This window comes from Melozone crissalis, unplaced genomic scaffold (genome assembly GCF_028551555.1).
Source record: "Melozone crissalis strain CALT ecotype California unplaced genomic scaffold, PUWL_Pcris_2 ptg000026l_1, whole genome shotgun sequence".
Classification (NCBI taxonomy): Eukaryota; Metazoa; Chordata; class Aves; order Passeriformes; family Passerellidae; genus Melozone; species Melozone crissalis.
The window spans coordinates 2,964,721-2,982,471 of NW_026535804.1; the positions used below are offsets into that span (position 1 = coordinate 2,964,721).

Here is a 17,751-nt window from a genome sequence, read left to right on the forward strand (position 1 = left end):
TTGTAGAATATCCATCAGTCAGGATGTCTTAAGCCAGTTTATTGATCAGAAAAATCTGGAACCAAGAACATTTATTCCTATGTAGCTAATGCTGGCAAATGGCATTTGAGGAAAAGCTGGAGCTAGTGGAGGTTGGTGGCATCTGAAGGTCAAACTTGGATACATCAAACCTGTCTTGAGAGTAACTCATAAATGTAGGTTTCCAGGTCCTGCTGAGTTCTGTACTCATGTGTGCAGCTGCCCCCAGAAGAAAAGGTTATATAAACTGGTTGTACAAATGCCTGGAATATCACTATTCTGAAGTGTTTGTATACTTTTTGTAGAATAGCAGAAGAAATTACAGTTTTAAAGACTAGTTTGCTTGTTTGTTTGTTTGTTTGTTTTTTCTAGAGGAAGCTGTTAAGATGTAACCTCAAGATGTCTCAGGGAAAAAAAGTACATTAAATTCCTCTGCAGTACACCTGTGATTTTTCTTCTTTTATTGTTCTTATAGCCCCATTCATCTGTGAACGTGAACGTTGGAAGTGCTAAAAATATCAAATTGTACATAGGCTTCTCAGACTTTCCCAGTTTTAAGTTCAGAGATGTGTGTCCAAATGAAGCCCTTGGAATGATGCAGTGAAACCTCATCTTCTCCCCATGCATGTCCTGGATCCGTTACATGCTGAGAGCAGCATCCTTTGGCCATGGGAGTTGGGGCTCATTAAACAAGTCATGACTGTAGGAATACCATGTTGTCCTGTGCTTGTCTCTTGTGAGAAAGAAAGAGCAAACAGAACTCATCTTGAGTGCTAAAAATCCACAGCCATTCTGTCCTTTTAATGAGATATCAGTCTAGATAATTTAAAACCAAACTTCCCTTATAGAAAATACAGAAGGCTTAAGTTTATTTGTGTTTTAGAAGAAAAAAAGAAGTGAGGACTTCATATTTCTGCCTACAGAAATAATATCATTATTAGCCTGTAGATTCAGAGTCTTTAATATTTGAGGAGCATATTGTCTGACCTTCACAGTACTTTGCAATTAGGCCTATAGTGCCTAATATGTATCATGTAAAAAATGCTAATATCTGCTGGACATAGAGGTCTCAGAATCCAAAATGGATTTGAACATGGTGATTCTTTTCCAAACTCATGTTTGAAATAGTGCATGCACTTTCTTTACCCTTAGGATGTTTTCTGTACACAAATGTACAAGGAAGTTCTCCAATATGTTTAATTTATTACGGACTTCTCTTCTGGTCTGTATAATTTTTCTTCTTTATTTCTTTAATATCTCTAAGTCCTCTTCTGTTTAGCATTACAGGGGGAGAATATATTGGTCAAGAACTATGCAGTTGTAGTACAAGTAAATGTTACTAAGTATTTCTGTTTCTGTCCTTTTAAACAGATGATACACAATTATATGGAGCACTTGGAAAGAACCAAACTTCATCAGCTAACAGGGGGTGATCAGCTAGAATCCACAACACACAGTAGAATTAGGTAAGCTATTTATTGCTCTCACCCTGAAATGAGAAAAAAATTCAATTCGTTTGTGTTTGCAAGACTTTGTTCTTTAATCCTACAACAACAGTTTGGCTGAATCAGAAAGATTTGTTGTATGATTGGAATGCAGTAAGAGAACAACGTAGAAATCCGTAGAAAGTGGCTTTTGCCGTTGTGCGACTAAGCGTTGAGATATACTTCGTAGATTAATTAACCTTAAACAATTTGAGCTTTTTGGAGTGTTTGTGCTGGGGCAGGCAGGGAAAATGTCAGTGACTGTCCCAGCATGGCCGCGGTCTAGCTGCGTCTTTGTGTGCCTGCATGGTACCTACTTGTCCTCAGGGCTTGCTGGGAATAGATTATGCAGATTTGGGAGCTTTGGAATCTATGAACCCTTCGTGGAAGGAGGGAGAAGCACTCTCGGGCTGGCTGTGCTTCTGCGCTGCTGCATTGATGCTGTGAGGAGCGGCAAGGGGGAGGAGGGTGGTGATGTCATTGCTTTGGAGCTGCTGCAGAAGAGCGGAATGCTGCTGCTGCTGATGGCATTGTTTTTGTGGTGGCGGCCGAATGACAGACTTTGCCTACAAAGATCCCCCCTTGGCCCCTGCGTAGCCTTCTCAGAGCCGGCATTCCACCATGCCAGCGCAGCGCCATGAATCCGGGCTGCATGCTGCTGTTTGTGTTTGGCTTCGTTGGCGGGGCGGTGGTCATTAACTCAGCCATCCTGGTGTCGCTCTCGGTTCTGCTGCTCGTGCACTTTTCCATTTCCACTGGGGTGCCAGCTCTGACGCAGAACCTCCCGAGGATCCTCAGGTACTCCAACCCACTGAACCCCATCTTTGTGTGCTCTCACTGCTCCCCTGCTTTCTGTTCTCCTGCTTTTTCAAACAGGGACAAATTAGAGAAGTAAATTATGTATAAATGTCAGGTTTTGTTGTAAATGTGTCTATGTATGGAGATACAATCTACTTTTATCATTGCCTTTTATTTAAGGTCAGTTTATGTATCTCTTCTGTGCAAAGCTTTAGCATCAGTTTAATATAACCTGCTGCAAAAGCTGCAGTGTTAATGTCAGGGATAAAGCTCATGTTCAGTGTATTGTCACGTACTTGGCTGATCTTGTGTAGCATAAATGTATGTAGTCCAAGGCTTTGTACTATTAAACTGCTTCTGTTTTAATAAAAAGGCTTATGTAAGATCAGTTAATTGATGTTAAAACCACAGTAATTAATTGATCATATTATTTTCAAGAAATCTGATTATTGGTTGGTGGGGGGGGAAAATCTTTCATTATTGAAGCATTAGAGCTCTTAAATTGTATTCACTATTGTTCAGCCAAATGTTGCCCTCTCCTCTGTTTCTGTACATGTATGGCAATTTGCCAGCTGTCTGTCCTGTGTCCCGTCTCCCCCCCACCCTGGTTGTGTTCTGTTTGTCCTATGTGCCTGGAGCAGTAACAGACAGAAACGCTTTAGAATATTGTGGCCAAAAGTAGTCTTGGCATCTTTTAATACTATAATTACAGCTGGAAAAGTTTAAAAATGCAGCTTTCTGGCCTGAAAACTTGACGTGTTTTACCTGTGGCTATAAATTTAATTGTAAATTTTATTTTAAATGGGAAAAATGCTGGAAATTACTGCTCTCTACACACTAATATTGTGAAGTCACTAATGTGACTTTTTCCTCCTTAATACTTGGTGCATGTAGATTTTGTATGGTAGCATACTTTTAACTTGGGTCTGTGAGCACAGAAGTGTTGTTCCAAAGATTAAATGCAACCAATAGATTGAAAAAAATAACAGTTTATACCAGTAGCCAATAAAAAACTTGAATGAATATTTAAATGTGATGAAATAAAAGAAATTTTCAAGTGAAACTCTGTAGATTGACCTAGTTGGTAAGGCTGTGTTTGTTTAAAGGTGGGGGGGGGGGGGGAACAACACAAGCCCAGAACAAATATTTCCCAACTCTAAAACCAAACAAAACCAAAGCAGAATTTCATATTCAGTAACTTACAAGTTACTTTTAAGTTTTAAACAAGTCAAATGGCTTGAGAAATAGTTTTTTTTTTCTAATGTGCTTTTACTCCCCCAGAGTATTTAATGGATTTGAGGGGTTTGGGGAAGTTATGTTTTTTCCTGCCCTTCTAATTTGCTTTAGGAATTACATGAATTAAAATTCACTTTCTTAGTCTTAATTAATTTTTAAAAAAGAGATAAAAATACAGGATGAAGGAATGTAATTGTAGAAAAAAATTTTCTATTTTTAAACACTAGTCAGATTTTAGAACTGAGCATCTAAAAGTTCCTTAAAGGCTCCTGCAAATGTGTCAATGCATCACTTATTAGTTTAGGCTTTTAAAATATGTGTTTCCATTTTGCTCACTGAGGCATTTTCAGATATTTTTTTTGTGCACTGGGGAGGTGGAAGAGGTTCTTTGTTTTCTGCTCAACAAGCAGTGAAATAAATTGAAATTGCTTCAGTTTAATTGGATAATTTCTTTTAATGCAGACACTCACATAATAAGCTTAATTTCCAAAATAGCCTCTTGCAAACTTCATTTACTGTACAGCCTTGCAATGCACCTGGCCTCTGTTCTAACGCATCAAAGTATGTTTATAATAAAGTTTTTTTTCAAACTAATCTGGAAAAAAGAAATGATGCCAGGTGTGAACTGTTTAAACTGTACCCATTTAATATTCTTTCTTTTGAGGATTGCAAAGCAGATCAACTTTGTGGCATGTGGAATGTGCAATATGGAAATGTGCTGGACCCTCTGCATTAAGCCAGGCCTCTCACAATGCAGCTCTATCAACCACTAAAGGGCAGCTTTTCTTCCTCCTTTTTGTTCCTGCACTTTTTATCCACTGAAATGGTCTCAGCCCCTCTTTTGACATAATCTCAGCTTCTGTGGCCTGTCTTTTGTTCCCCACATGCCTGAGACTTGTGGGAAATTGAAAGCAAAGCAGGACCTGTTACAATAGTGGGAACTCTTGGAATCCACTGTGGGGTTTCTCATTCCAGCAGTTGCAGATGCTGGAACATTATCAGATGTTTTGAATTTTGTAACCCAGATAGATTTTGCTTTACTTACTTGTTGCCGGCTTTGTTGTGCTAAACTACTTCACAATTAATGGCTTAATTTGGAATAATATTTCTGAAAGACCAAGATAGCTCTAATGTGAGAATTAGGTGCAAAGGATTTTGTGACAAGGAGCATCTTTGTACACCTGAACTGGAAAGGTTCATGCCAATTTAAATTGTTTGCTGTTTGAACATTGTGATTTTGACAGTGTAATATTTACCAAAGGGAGTTTACTGATAAATTGGTGAATGAAATCCCTTCTTCACTAACTTTTCTTCGAAGTAAATAAACAAAATCAAAAATATGTCCAAAGCTTTTGCTTTTCAGCACACCTTGCCATATATTTGCGTGTATTTTGTATGCAGATACTAATTCCGCCTAGGTTATATTTAATCTGTGAAGGACCTTGTGAAATAAAGCGCACGTGGTTGTGTGTTGGCTTTTCATAATGCTAAAATGTGAAAACTATGCCATCACTTGTGCACACTTTTATCTTCTCCGTCTACTATACTTAAAACTGTGCTCATTGATTATAGTCATTTTTTTTCTACATTACATTGTTTTGCCTGAACAAACACTTTGCTTATCTCAGTTCTAGGCCTGGCTGATAATTTTCCTTTTCAGGGCTGGCCTCAGTATCCTATGAATGACATTGCACACAATGGTTTTGTCTCTTGCTAGCAGGAAGAATGAATCCTTTTGTTCACTGAGCACACTGCTGGTGTTTTGTTTCTTTTGAGGATTACTACGTAAACCTTTGGAATTTCCAGATACTATTTGCCATAGGGAAGAAGAAAGAGTGAGGAAGTGAAAATTTGGGATGAAATAATTTGCTTTGCTGGCACAAGCTTTTGTGTAGCTTTAGGCTAAAGTAGAGTGTTGGAACTGATCTTGGGTAAAACTACACAATTTTTAGCTGAGCCAGTTGTAACATTGGTAATTCCCTGACCCAGTTCTTTTCTCTTACACAAATCCATTTCTGTGATCTTCAGAATAAAATACCGAATGATTTGAGAAGAGTTGCTTGAGGGTTACTGTTTACAATTTTGCAAACGTTTCAGTTGATGATTTAGCTGTTTGCTGTTGTAGAAATTATGTGCTTATATCTTGAAGAAAAAGTTGCAAAATGGTATTTTTAATAGTGGCTGCTGAAAACTATTTTCAGTCTGAAGTAAGGAAACATTTTTGTCTTCTACTTGTATTGAACAGGTGTTTCATTTCCATAAAAATTTAGCTGTAGTGTAAATCAATAATTGCTATTTAAAACCATGCAATTGACTTGGCAATTGTGAAATGAGGAATTATTGGGTGCTGTGACGCAGTCTGGGTGTGCTGCACTGTGCATTTAATGGAGCAGTGTCTAGATGTTCGAACCTGGAATTTCACCACTTCCCTGCTGATTTCAGAGGCTGCAGGCAAATAAACTGTGGGACATCTGAGATGGCTGATGAACCCTGCATGTCTTTCCAACAGGAAGGAGCGTCCAATATCCCTGGGCATCTTCCCATTACCTGCAGGAGATGCTCTCCTCACACCCGAGGCTCAGAGGGAGGTAGCAGAAACGCCTGCAGCAGAGCAGTGGAAATTCCATGAGCTGAGCCAGCCACGGTCCCACACCAGCCTCAAGGTGAGTGCAGCCTGGCTGCCTTGTGTGGCAGGAAAAACTCCCATAACAGATGGTAGATCTTTGGGAGGGTGCAAAAAACCAATAAGCCGCCAAATTGAAAGAGGGGAGGTAGAGCCCTGAAACTTCTCTGATTAAGTCAAATGCATTGCTTACTCCAGTGAACTTTGAGGGAACTTTTCTTAGTACAAGAAACAAAGTGTTGGGGACATTTTCCAAATGAGTGATAATACAGATTAGTTCTCCTCTTATTTTCAGTAGTGGGTCTTTTCTTTCTGACTAAGGACCCTTTCCAAAGGTTCCAACTTCTGTTTCCACACTAAATATCTTACTAGGTAGTGGGAACAGTCTAATTAGCTTTAATAATGCTGCTTTAGAAGGAAAGCTTTGATTACTACATGGTAAGTGCTCCTCATGCAGCCTCTGCCTATTACCAGCTGTATGGTGCAGGTAGACCACAGAGCTAAGAATGACGTAACTTTCCTAAATTAGTCTGTGAGCATGATTTCCCTTGCTTGTAGCCTGGTCATCATTCCTGCAATTGTTCTATGTTCCAGCTGTGAGAGGGTGGAATAAACCAGTCTGCAGGAGTGGAGGAATGGGGGAGTGGTGTTGGAGTGTGATGTCTGGCAGTCTAAGGTGCACTCACAGCACAGCAGGAGGAGGATCTACAGAGTGAAGAACTCCAGAATGTGTAAATCCTCCCAGTATATATTTCTTCATGAAGATTTTTGGAATGTACTGTTATTTTTGGAAAGGCATATAGCTGAGAGGAGTTTCCTGTTAAGTGAACTTAATACCTGCCTAGCCCAGGAATGTTAATTGATCAGAACTACAAAACTATTTGGAGGTAATAGGAATCCATTTCTTTATCATGGATGTCATAAGGAGATAATGGGAAGAGTAAATAGTGGTTAATTATAGGGATATATCAAAGGGACAGTGTGAGTTTGCTTCTAAAAATTTTTCACTTAAAAGAGAGTGCTAGTCAGGAGGTTGGATCTTGAATATGTCCAATTCCCTTTGTCTTATGCTATTAGCATTAGTGAATTGGCAGATTTTAGGAAAGCTGACTGAAATATAACTTATGTACAATAAGTTATGACTAAGAGTAGATGGAGATGAGGTAGAAAGGGAAGCTTCTGATTTCATCTTCCTCCTCAGAAAATTGGCTAATCCATATTGTCAAAATAGGCTTCTTGATATAATTATTCTAAAAATAATGCACTGCTAAAATGAGAATTCACAAAATAGCACAAACTGTAGTTGTTCAAATCTATTTATTCAGAATAAGTTCCTTGAGTCCAAAGCAACATCTTTACTTTGTAGCTATGAATGTAAAATACTTCTGAATTGAACCTGTTGAATAACCTGATATATTGAAGTCAAAACCAGCATTTGAAACTTTTTTCTCTAGTACTTTTCCTCTGAATATTTTTGACATCCAGTACAAGGCACAAACAAGATTCTGCTGCTTTCTAGCATCTATTTTCCATTCATGCCTGATCCTTTCCTTAATGGTCAGTGTTTCCGCCAAAACTATCACAAACAGGGAGCAGATAGGCAGAGATGAAAAAATCTGTTATTCTGCAGCTTGTGCAATAGTGAGATTGCTGGATATCGTTGTAAGATGACACACATTTATGTACCAGTCATTCTTTTCTGCTCATTCCTGCACACCACTGCAGATGTGTTACTCCTTCAGATTTAATTATTGAATTTTTAAACTTTTTTTTTTTTTCCAGGAGGTGTCTTTGGGCAGCATGATGAAAAAAGTCAATTTTGCTAAGTCAGCACCACACTGAATTTCAAATGTTTAGTCTTTGAGATATTCTGATTAATTCAGTGTCATTTTAATTAAATTACTTTTGCTTTTCTTTAGTTCTAGAACGAACATTTGTAATAGTGTAATTTGTGTGGTTTCCAAGAGTAAGCTAAAAAAATACCATAGATAATAAAGTCAGAAATATAAAATATATGGGTGATTTGAAATTCCCTTAGGGAAAGAACTATTCTATTCCCTGTTTTTTCTTGTGCCATCAAGCTATTTTCCTTGAGCTTTGCGTGTGAAAGTCGGTGATTGGTTTGTGCTGCATCAGTTAGTGGATGCTCTTGGAATACAAAGATGTAGAAGTGTTTAAACAGAGCCAGCAACTCTGCTGAGGTTTTATTTCTTGTTTGTGTGAGCTCTGGTTGCCCTTGGTAAGGGGCACCACTTCCTCCCTTCTGTATCTGCTCACTCGAGTATGAACCATTAGCCAATGCCTCAACTTCACCCATTCAGAAGGCAGTTGGGTAAATTGCAGTGGTTTTTTCTTTTCTTTCATTCCTTTAGAGGTGTCTGTATTTCTGAATACTTTTGACAGAAAACTGAATATTAATAATTGATTATTCTGCAATTTACTATAAAACAATGAGAACCGTCAGTAATTTATAGGCAATGAGTGCTGTATTTTTGTTTCTAGGATTTGCAAATTCAGTGTGGAGATGTTACTATAGGATGCAAGCTTTGCGTTTATGCTGATATACATAAATATCTGCTTTCGTCCCTGTCCCCACACAAATAAAATTTTTGCCTTAGTAAGTTATAAAAGGAGAAATCTGTAAGTTACAATTCATACTAATCTTATGCTAAGTACAAGTGAGACAGTGTACATCTACATGCAGGTCTCTTCTGTGTTATTTTAAAATAACCTTTAAATTCAGTTTTATTTCTTCCTCAAAAAGGCATGCAGTGAATTTGTGCTTTGCAAAATCTAAACCTGTTTTGTGCTTGACAAAAATGTTACAGACTTGTCCAAGAGCCTTTCTTTCACCTGTGATTCCCAAACAAACTTTACTAGAACTTTTGATAAAATGTTACCATCCTGCCTCCATTTTGCACACAGCAGCCTCAAAGTTCATCTTTGTTTTCCCCAACAAGATTCCTCTAATGGTGTGTGCTAGAAACTATTGGCCTAAACAGGCAGACTTGTTTTCCTCTCTGCAGTGGGCTGTTGTTCACTGTCATGTGCTACTTAAGTCACAGATCAGACATCTGATGTGGGTCTGGGCATGAATGGGCAGTAAAATGTGAATGAAGGAGATGAGTGAAGAGCTGAAAAAGGGCTGTTGGTATATTCAGGTAGTGGCCTCTGGCTGTGTCACACACAGTCCACTCTGCCCTCCCACACAGTGCTGGATGCAGCTGTGTCTGGGTGATGGTCCCAATCTGGAGTCCAGCAGCTGGACTAAGTCTGTAATTAATGTCATACCTGGGTCTTGACATGGTGTCACTGTGAAATGTTGCTAGGAATCAGTTTCTGAGGAGGAACTGTATGCTGATGTTCCTTGGTGGATCTGAAATCTAACTGGACAAGTAGTTACCACAGTTCCAGGTCTCATTCCCACTGTCAGCCAGTGCTCACAGTTCAGACTAGAAAGCGTGGAAAACTTAAGCGAAGTGCTTGCAAATATGGAAATGTTCAAGGCCAGGTTGGACCGGGCTCAGAGCAACCTGGTCTAGTGGAAAGCATCCCTGCCCACAGCAGGGTGTTGAAGCAAAATTATCTTTAAGGTTCCTCCCAACCCAAACCATTCTGTGATTATGACTCTATGAATTACCACAGTTTTATATTAGTTAAATCCGTATTTGCATCAGTTCTTCAGTGGCTGCTTTTTAAGGTACTATGTATATTCAGAACCATTAATTTTATAACAGCTTTGGGACGATTAGGCAGTTCATTGTGCAGCTAGAAGGACTCTTAGGATGAGAATGCTGCTTGTTTTCTGGAAGCCTTCACAGAAAAGTAGTGGCTGAAATGATCAGCTGAGATCAAACATTGCTATTAAAAATAAAGGCATTTTTATGTAGCTGTAATTGTCTTAGCAAGAGTGAAACAGGCTAAAGATGACTGTACTGGCTTAAAATATTATTTTTATTCATTTGTCTTTGCATTTGCATAATTTTCAATAAAATACAGTGATTTTGTTGTCTGTTCCTTAGTGTATATGCCCAACTCTTTTAATAAAACTTTATGTTCATTTTTTACTGGTAATGGTGCAATTCTAGGATGAGCTCTCTGATGTTAGCCAAGCAGGCTCCAAATGTACTACGCCAGCATCCACAGCTGCTTCAGATGTTCCTGTGCTGCCTGCTGAAACCCCTCAAAAGGAAAATGTTGAAGGGCTTGCAAAGGACACAGAGATGTCAAATGAGAAGCTGGATGTAAGCAAGAATATTGAAGTACAGGTAGCTCAAGAGACAAGAAATGTGTGCACTGGTGAGCTGCTTTAACTTCTTAATGTAGGGTTACTATGGACCTCATATTTGATCACTTATTAACTACCTTTTGTTGTGCCACAAATGAGAATGGGGTTTCTACTCAATATTTTAAGGAGTACAGAATATTGGTCAGAGATAAGTCTGTTGTTTATTGGTGACTTTAGTCCTTTTTGCTTCAGAATCAGAATTATTTAAGACATTTCTTTGGCAGTAGAAAAGGCACATAGAGTTGTGAAGTGTTGGGCATCTTGGTTTCAGTTACAGAAGTAGTAGGAAATAAGTGCTGTTGGATGACTTGTGTTAAATTTGGGAGAGACCTAGAAATTCCAGTATCTGCACTAGAGTATCAAAATCTGTGGGTCTTTTCATTTATTTATTTTGATAAGTCTTTGTACAGAAGTATCCTAAGTTGGTGATTGATGAAGAACTACTGCATGTAGTTAATGTCATGATGATTTTCTTAATGGGCATGTACCACTTGCTTTGCCCCAGGGGGAAATGAAAATGAAGAAAAATCTGAAGTTCAGGCAATTATTGAGTCAACTCCAGAGTTGGATATGGATAAAGATCTCAGCGGATATAAGGGTTCCAGGTAAGTTGTGTGTTGTGGTTTGAGGAAGAAGACAAATTTTAGACGGTTATTTAAAGATGCTGTATATGGGAATTTTCCTTTTCTTGTCTTTGTTTAATTCTTGTGATGAGAAGGATAAAATTACCCTATATGGTGAATCTTAAGGATGTAAGAAGAGCTTTGTGTGAAAGGAGCCCCTTCTCTGACCAGAGGAATATTTTGACCTCCTACTATTCACTTCTCTTGCATTCTTGTTCAATTAAATATCTTCCAGTTTAGCTGAGCTGTCTGTTCTTCAGGCATTTGGGGTAAGTCCTGACACAACTCAATTTCTATAGGCCAAAACTTGACATGCTTTGATTTATTACAATCCTGTCCAGTTCAGTATCAGCAACTGCTTTAAGTTTGAGATCTTGATGGCAAAGCAGTATTTGAAAATAGAGTCTAGAACTTTTAAGTCAAATGAAAGCTTGTGGGGTTTGTTTGAGGGAATAAATGAACTACTGGTAAAAAATACAGAGAAAGCTTTTCTTCATTGTGGGAGTATTATTTCCCTGCTTTTTCATGTCTTGTTTAATTCTCTGCCCAGCACTCCCACCAAAGGCATCAAGAACAAAGCATTTGACCGTAACACAGAGTCACTCTTTGAAGAGCTGTCATCTGCTGGTTCTGGCCTAATTGGAGATGTGGACGAAGGTGCAGATTTACTGGGTAAGAAAGATGCTGTATACAGAAATTTTCCTTTTTAGGAAGTGCTTAATTAGACTTGCTGGATTTGTTGTTACGTTTCATTTGCATTAAAATTGTTTGAGTAGCATCCTAAGGTAATCATTGGAATGCAAAACCAGAAGTGTTTCTTCTTTCTCTCTGTATAAGGAGCTTTAATCTTCTGGGGCACTTCCTACACTATTCTCCATTTCTCCCTCTGTGCTCTCTTACATAAGGATTTTTTTTCTCAAGGAAGGATTTTTGACTTGAACTAGTTTTAGGTAGTTTTAATCAGGTCGTGCCTGATCTGTAGTGGCCTGGCTTTATCACCTCCTTAAAGATTTTAACGTGAAAGAATTGCAGCAAATGAAATGGTGGTAATTTGAGAATCAAACTGTTAATTGATAGGGGAGGGAAAACCCATATTTCTCCTTCCCCTAAGGATCTTGCTGTTACTTCTATGCTGACTATTTCAGTCACTTATTTCAAATGACTGAAATAAAATTGAGTTGACCAAGATCAAAAAGGTCATCAGAAGAATAATCTTTCTATAAACAATATAGCAAGATATTTTTACTATGTTATTGTTCAGGCCTCATTTTGAAATAATGAAAGCCAATACTATGGAATGTATAAAATCCAGATGCTACTCTCAGGTGTTTTCAAAATGAGTTGAGTGCAGAAAATCAGCAGCTTGTTTGCTTCTGTCCTCTGATCCTGCAAAAATACAGATTGTTAGGACTGTTGAGACTCCTGTGTGCAATCTGTTTTTCTGGTTGTTCAGTGTTCCTCCAGAAACTTACTTTATATCAAACTGGTGACATTTCTGCAGGTATGGTATTACTCACCAGGAGTAATGAGCCTATCTCCAGTCTGAGATGGTTTTTCTTTGTTGTCACTCTGAGCAGTGAGGCTCTCCACATCCTTACTGCTACATACTCCATCTAAAACTCTTGGATGTCATTTCATTCTCACAGAGATAAATAATCATGCATTCTGCATGCAAAAATACAGATACTGGAGAGTATTAACATGGAGCAACATCCATCCCTTAGCTGTGATAAATTCATTAAAGAAATCAAACTATTGTCAGGATATCCTGATCCTAATACTTTGTTTTTCATGGGCAAAAAATAATATAATTTTTAGTTTAACTAATTTAAGGTTTGTCAGTGAGTTTATTACCATTTTCTGTAAATCTGTTGCTGGAAACACCAGTGTGTGCACACTAAGCCTAGGGTTATACCTGCATTTGTTATGCAGAATGTGTTGGTCTGAAAATTTTATTTTAGAATCATAATTTCGCTTTGAGAACAGCCATAGTTCAAAATCTGAAAAGCCACACCTGCATCCAGGATAGCCTGTGTGTTTGAAGCATTTGGACCTGTTCTAAGTGAGCATTAAACTTCAGTATAGAGTTGTTTAAAAATAGTTAATTAGGATTCTCTAATCTGTTTTCTCTTGGGCTGCATACCCAGGGGAATATTCTGGTGTGTATGCTTCTTTTTTCAAAAAATCTTTGAAATTTGTTGCTTCTCCAGTTAGGCATTCTTGGCTGCTGCTCTCATACAATATGTTCTCTGCATTTTTTCCCTGCTTGGTAACTTTATTTTGCCGTTGCACTCTGGCTTTCTAGTTTTTGTTCTCGCATTATAAAAGATCCTGAAACCTGTTGGATGTGATCCTACATACTTTTATCTGTGAATATTGAAAGAGTTTAAAAAGCACGAGCAACTTCAATAAAATCTCTTGATGGCTGTAGTATAGGGGATTTTTCCAGATATTGATAAATCAACCATGGTTGATCTAAGTTACTTCAGTAAATATCATTTACTTTTAATCCAAAACCCAGAGAGGGAAATGTCAAAAGAGAGAACTTTGACTTGCATGTCTATTTATAGATATCTTTTCTTCTTTATCCAAATATCTTTAAAATCTTCTGCCACCAAAGTTGCTTGGAAGATTGTGTTTCTAAAGTATTTTTAAAAGCCTCCACCATTAAGATACCTTTTTCATTCATTATGTTAATCTTGAATTAACATAATTTCTGCTGTTATCTATGTCATAATTATTTTGCTGTGCAAGATGCAAAATAATTATTCTCTCCTGAAACTACCTTTTTTAAAATTCTGAAAATTATATTAGGTATGCAAAAAATAGGGTGAGAAAATAATTTCCGGAAATCTAAGTAACACTGAAGTAGTTATGTTAGTAGTTATGTTGAAAAGTTATGTTCACTTTTCTCCATAAGAGCATTTTAATTGGAAACTTCTGAATGGCTTAGAATTTCTTCCAAGGACTGTGCTTCTAAATTATTTCACAGAAAATGAGACACTTTTATTGAGTTACTGATTCATATAAGAGGTTTAACCGATGGAAATGGTTGTGACAAACTTAAATCCTTCCACATCAGTCTTCTCTATAAATCCTGCTTCTAATCGCATTACATCCCACTTCAGATTTTTGGTGGTGGCTTTGTTTTTATTCGCTCTTACTTCCTAAGTCTTAATATTTTATTTCTCCTCAATCATGCTGCACCTCACATGACATGTTTCTTGTTCTTGTTTTTGCTCTACATGGAATGCATGGGCTTTAAAGACCATAATTTCTTTGGTAAGGTATCATTTGCTCTGGGGAAATCTGCAGGGCTTTCACAATCTGAACTTTATTCAGCATGTTTTTTGTCTATAACTGATACACTTTGGTATATAACAATTTATAAGAGATCAAAAAGCAATAATGATAATGCTGTAAAACACAGTTGAGCATTTTAAACTGAACATTTTGTGGTCTGATACTTCTGCAATATATGCTGTGTTTGCTTTTTGACTTAGTACTGTAACATTTTCTAAATATACAGAGTAGCAGCACTGGCCTGTGCTTAGGTAGGGTTTTTTTAATTGAAGTCAGGCTGGGAGAAGGTGGGAGGGAAGACTAATTGTAGAAGGTAGGTTGGACCTGAAACTTCAGATAGCTCACAGTTCTTCTGACAAGTTTGTCATATGTAAAATTCATTTGACTTTAGACAATGGCAAAACATAAGTTTTGTAAAAACATCCATTTTATTTGCTAATTTAATGTGTTTGTTTCCTTTGGAAAGGAATGGGGCGTGAGGTTGAAAACCTTATTTTGGAAAACACTCAGCTGCTGGAGACAAAGTAAGTGAGAATGTTTATGTAAAAAATACTGACTTTCTGTTATTTCATTACATCTTCAACATCCTGATACGGAATTGAAACTATGCAAATGTGCTCTCAGTTCTCAGAGTAATGGGGGTGTGAGTATTTTGAATTTGTAGGTGCATTTGTCTGAGTTGGTCTTCTAGAAATTAAAGATCTAGTAGGAAAAATCTGCTTTTATCCTTGTAAGACTCCCAGAAATGCAGTGCTGTGTCCTGATGAGATCAACTCCCTGTCAGAAACACAGCTTTAAGTGCAGAGACAAATCCACGGGAGCACTGCTGAGGGAAAATCAAACTATTTATCAGTACTTTTTTCTAATAGAAAGAATGTGAATGTGTTTGAATGTTTGAGATTTGGGAGGAATGATTTGACCTCTAAGAAAGCTGTATCTTTTTACAGCAGCTCTGTGTAAGAAATGTGTAGGTCTTTAAAAATAAAACCAGGCTGAAGCTGAACTGCAAGACCATGGCCATCCTTATAACCATATGTTTTCAATGTTTGTGTAGAAATGCACTGAATGTAGTGAAGAATGATTTAATAGCAAAGGTGGATGAATTGACCTGTGAAAAGGATGTACTACAAGGTGAATTAGAGGCTATAAAACAAGCAAAGCAAAAGCTTGAAGAGAAGAATAAAGAACTGGAAGAAGAACTGAGAAAGTAAGTTTAATTCCATGGTTGTCAAAAAGAAAAAGAAGACAAACCCTACTGTGGTATTTATTGCAGCTGTTTTTTATTTTCTATTTAGAGCTCGTGCAGAAGCAGAAGAAGCAAGACAGAAGGCTAAAGAGGATGATGATGTAGGTGTATATGTGTGGTTTTGTGTGCATACGTCAATGGCACATTAGAAGTCTGTGTGTTTAGTGAGTGCTACTAAAACTTACTGCTTAACAAGTAGTGGTAAAGTTCCTTCCTATATAGAAATGACAGAAGATCTAAGAGCACAAGTAAACTTAAATTGACAGTGATTAGTTGTCTTGCTTTCCTCTCTGCCCACTGTTAGCACACACTTTTTTTGAAGACCTGTTTTCATTCACATTATATTGCATTCAAAGGATGGGAGGAGAGAAAAGTAAAACCCAGATTTCCAAAGCCCCAAACTATTTGAAATCTGGAATTGTGCCCTAGCCTGGCTATTATCAAGAGGCAGAGGGTGGCTCTGCAGGGCCCTGTGGTGCAGCTTTGTCCCTGCCATGTTTATTAACTTGTGTGCCCAGAGCGATGTCCCCACGGCACAGCGGAAACGCTTCACACGTGTGGAAATGGCCCGAGTGCTGATGGAGAGGAACCAGTACAAGGAGAGGCTGATGGAGCTGCAGGAGGCTGTCCGATGGACTGAGATGATAAGGTGAAAAGGCTCTTATAGAATCTTTGACAGAGCTCCTTGTGATTTTTAGATGCTGGGTGATCTGGTCAGCAAGTTCATTGCCTTCTGCTTGTCTTCCTCATGCCCATGAGGATCATTGTTTTTAAGTTAAGGGCATATAATTTGTCAGAATGGTTCTTGGTGAGACCTCAGTGAAGATATGTTACTTCATATGATGTGAAATACACACATTTTTTCAAGGGATGCTTATTCTGAAACAGAAAAAAAAGTTGGTATTTGTAAATAACGTTAATGTGGTGGGCATTAAAAATTACTCTGTGTGTACACATGCCTTGTGCTGTCAAAATAGGGATAGTGTCTTCAGACTGAGCATAATTCCTTTGGAAAGACTTGCGTTGTTCAGGATAAAACAGTTTAAAGCTGTGCAAGGCATGTTAAATATAAACAATATAGATGGTGATTTGGTCTCATTTGCATCCTGAATATTCAGTTGTTTGGAAGGTATGGTTTGAAAACATAAGTTTTCTGCCTCAGACCAACTCATCCTTGTCCCTGACCACAGGTACCAGAGGCTGTGGTGCTGCCTGCTGGCCATGGACAGCAGTGACATGTAGTTGTTCCTATTGTCCTCATGCCTGTGACCCTTTAGGAGGAAAAATGTGCATTTCCAACAGCCATAGCTTGTTCGTCTGTAGCTATTATCTGCTGTAGAAATCCTTTCCTATCTCTAATCTATGGCTATGGGGAGACTTTATCAATTATTTACTGATGTATTGAAGATTAATAGACTTTAAAACAAAAGACAGTGGTTAAAATATTAAATAGGGGGCAGAACAATTTAAAATGGTTTGCTGCTTTCTTCAAGCTTTTTTCATTACAAAGTGTTATGCAGACTTATCTCTTCTGTCTGAAAAGTTGCCAGTTTGTTTGGGATGCAAAGAAATGGGGATGAAGTTTATTATGTAACTTTATTTCCTGTAGTGGGAATTTCGGTATTGTGCTCTGATCAGTAAAGAAGTAGTAGTGTGAAAAAAAAAAGACTTTGTTATTTTCAAGATGTTATCCTTTTTTAAAAAAATAAGAGTTTCACACTGTTCAATTCCTTTTCCTTTTTAAATTGTTGCTAACTTGGAATTAATTTCTTGTAGAGCATCCAGAGAAAATCCAGCCATGCAAGAGAAGAAAAGATCAAGCATTTGGCAATTGTAAGTATAGAAGCACAACTTACTGGCAGAAATAAAGACCCTAACCAATTAGCTGGCACATTTGCGTATGTTAGCTAATTATTTTTTGGCAGATGAAGATATCTTAACACTTCTCCTCTTGTTGCCCAGCATGCCAACTCGGTAAGACTGCTCTGGAAGACAAAATGTATTGTAAGCTGCAGTGTGTAGTGAGTGGCTGTGCACTTTGTGAAGTTAAATACCAAAGTGCTGGAATTTTTTTCCTAGCTGAATATGCGCCAGGATTCTTGTTCTGAGCATTTTTTCCACATTCATTTTTT

The 17,751-nt window shown here is 37.8% G+C and overlaps 1 protein-coding gene across 12 annotated transcripts in view; it reads left to right on the plus strand.

Moving 5' to 3' along the window:
- Window positions 1-17,751, plus strand: part of SPAG9 (sperm associated antigen 9) — a 62,554-nt gene that overhangs the window by 24,053 nt on the left and 20,750 nt on the right. For 5 of the 12 annotated variants that reach the window (XM_054278994.1, XM_054278997.1, XM_054278996.1 and 2 more), the window contains exons 4-14: window positions 1,390-1,484; window positions 6,046-6,199; window positions 10,248-10,458; window positions 10,953-11,052; window positions 11,621-11,742; window positions 14,338-14,352; window positions 14,840-14,897; window positions 15,428-15,580; window positions 15,669-15,720; window positions 16,138-16,268; window positions 17,396-17,452. In XM_054278994.1, the coding sequence (XP_054134969.1) occupies window positions 1,390-1,484; window positions 6,046-6,199; window positions 10,248-10,458; window positions 10,953-11,052; window positions 11,621-11,742; window positions 14,338-14,352; window positions 14,840-14,897; window positions 15,428-15,580; window positions 15,669-15,720; window positions 16,138-16,268; window positions 17,396-17,452 (1,148 nt within the window). Of the gene's footprint in view, window positions 1-1,389; window positions 1,485-1,902; window positions 2,301-6,045; window positions 6,200-10,247; window positions 10,459-10,952; window positions 11,053-11,620; window positions 11,743-14,337; window positions 14,353-14,839; window positions 14,898-15,427; window positions 15,581-15,668; window positions 15,721-16,137; window positions 16,269-17,395; window positions 17,453-17,751 lie in introns of those variants that run through there. The other 7 variants (XM_054278995.1, XM_054279000.1, XM_054279002.1 and 4 more) reach the window with 5 other exon arrangements.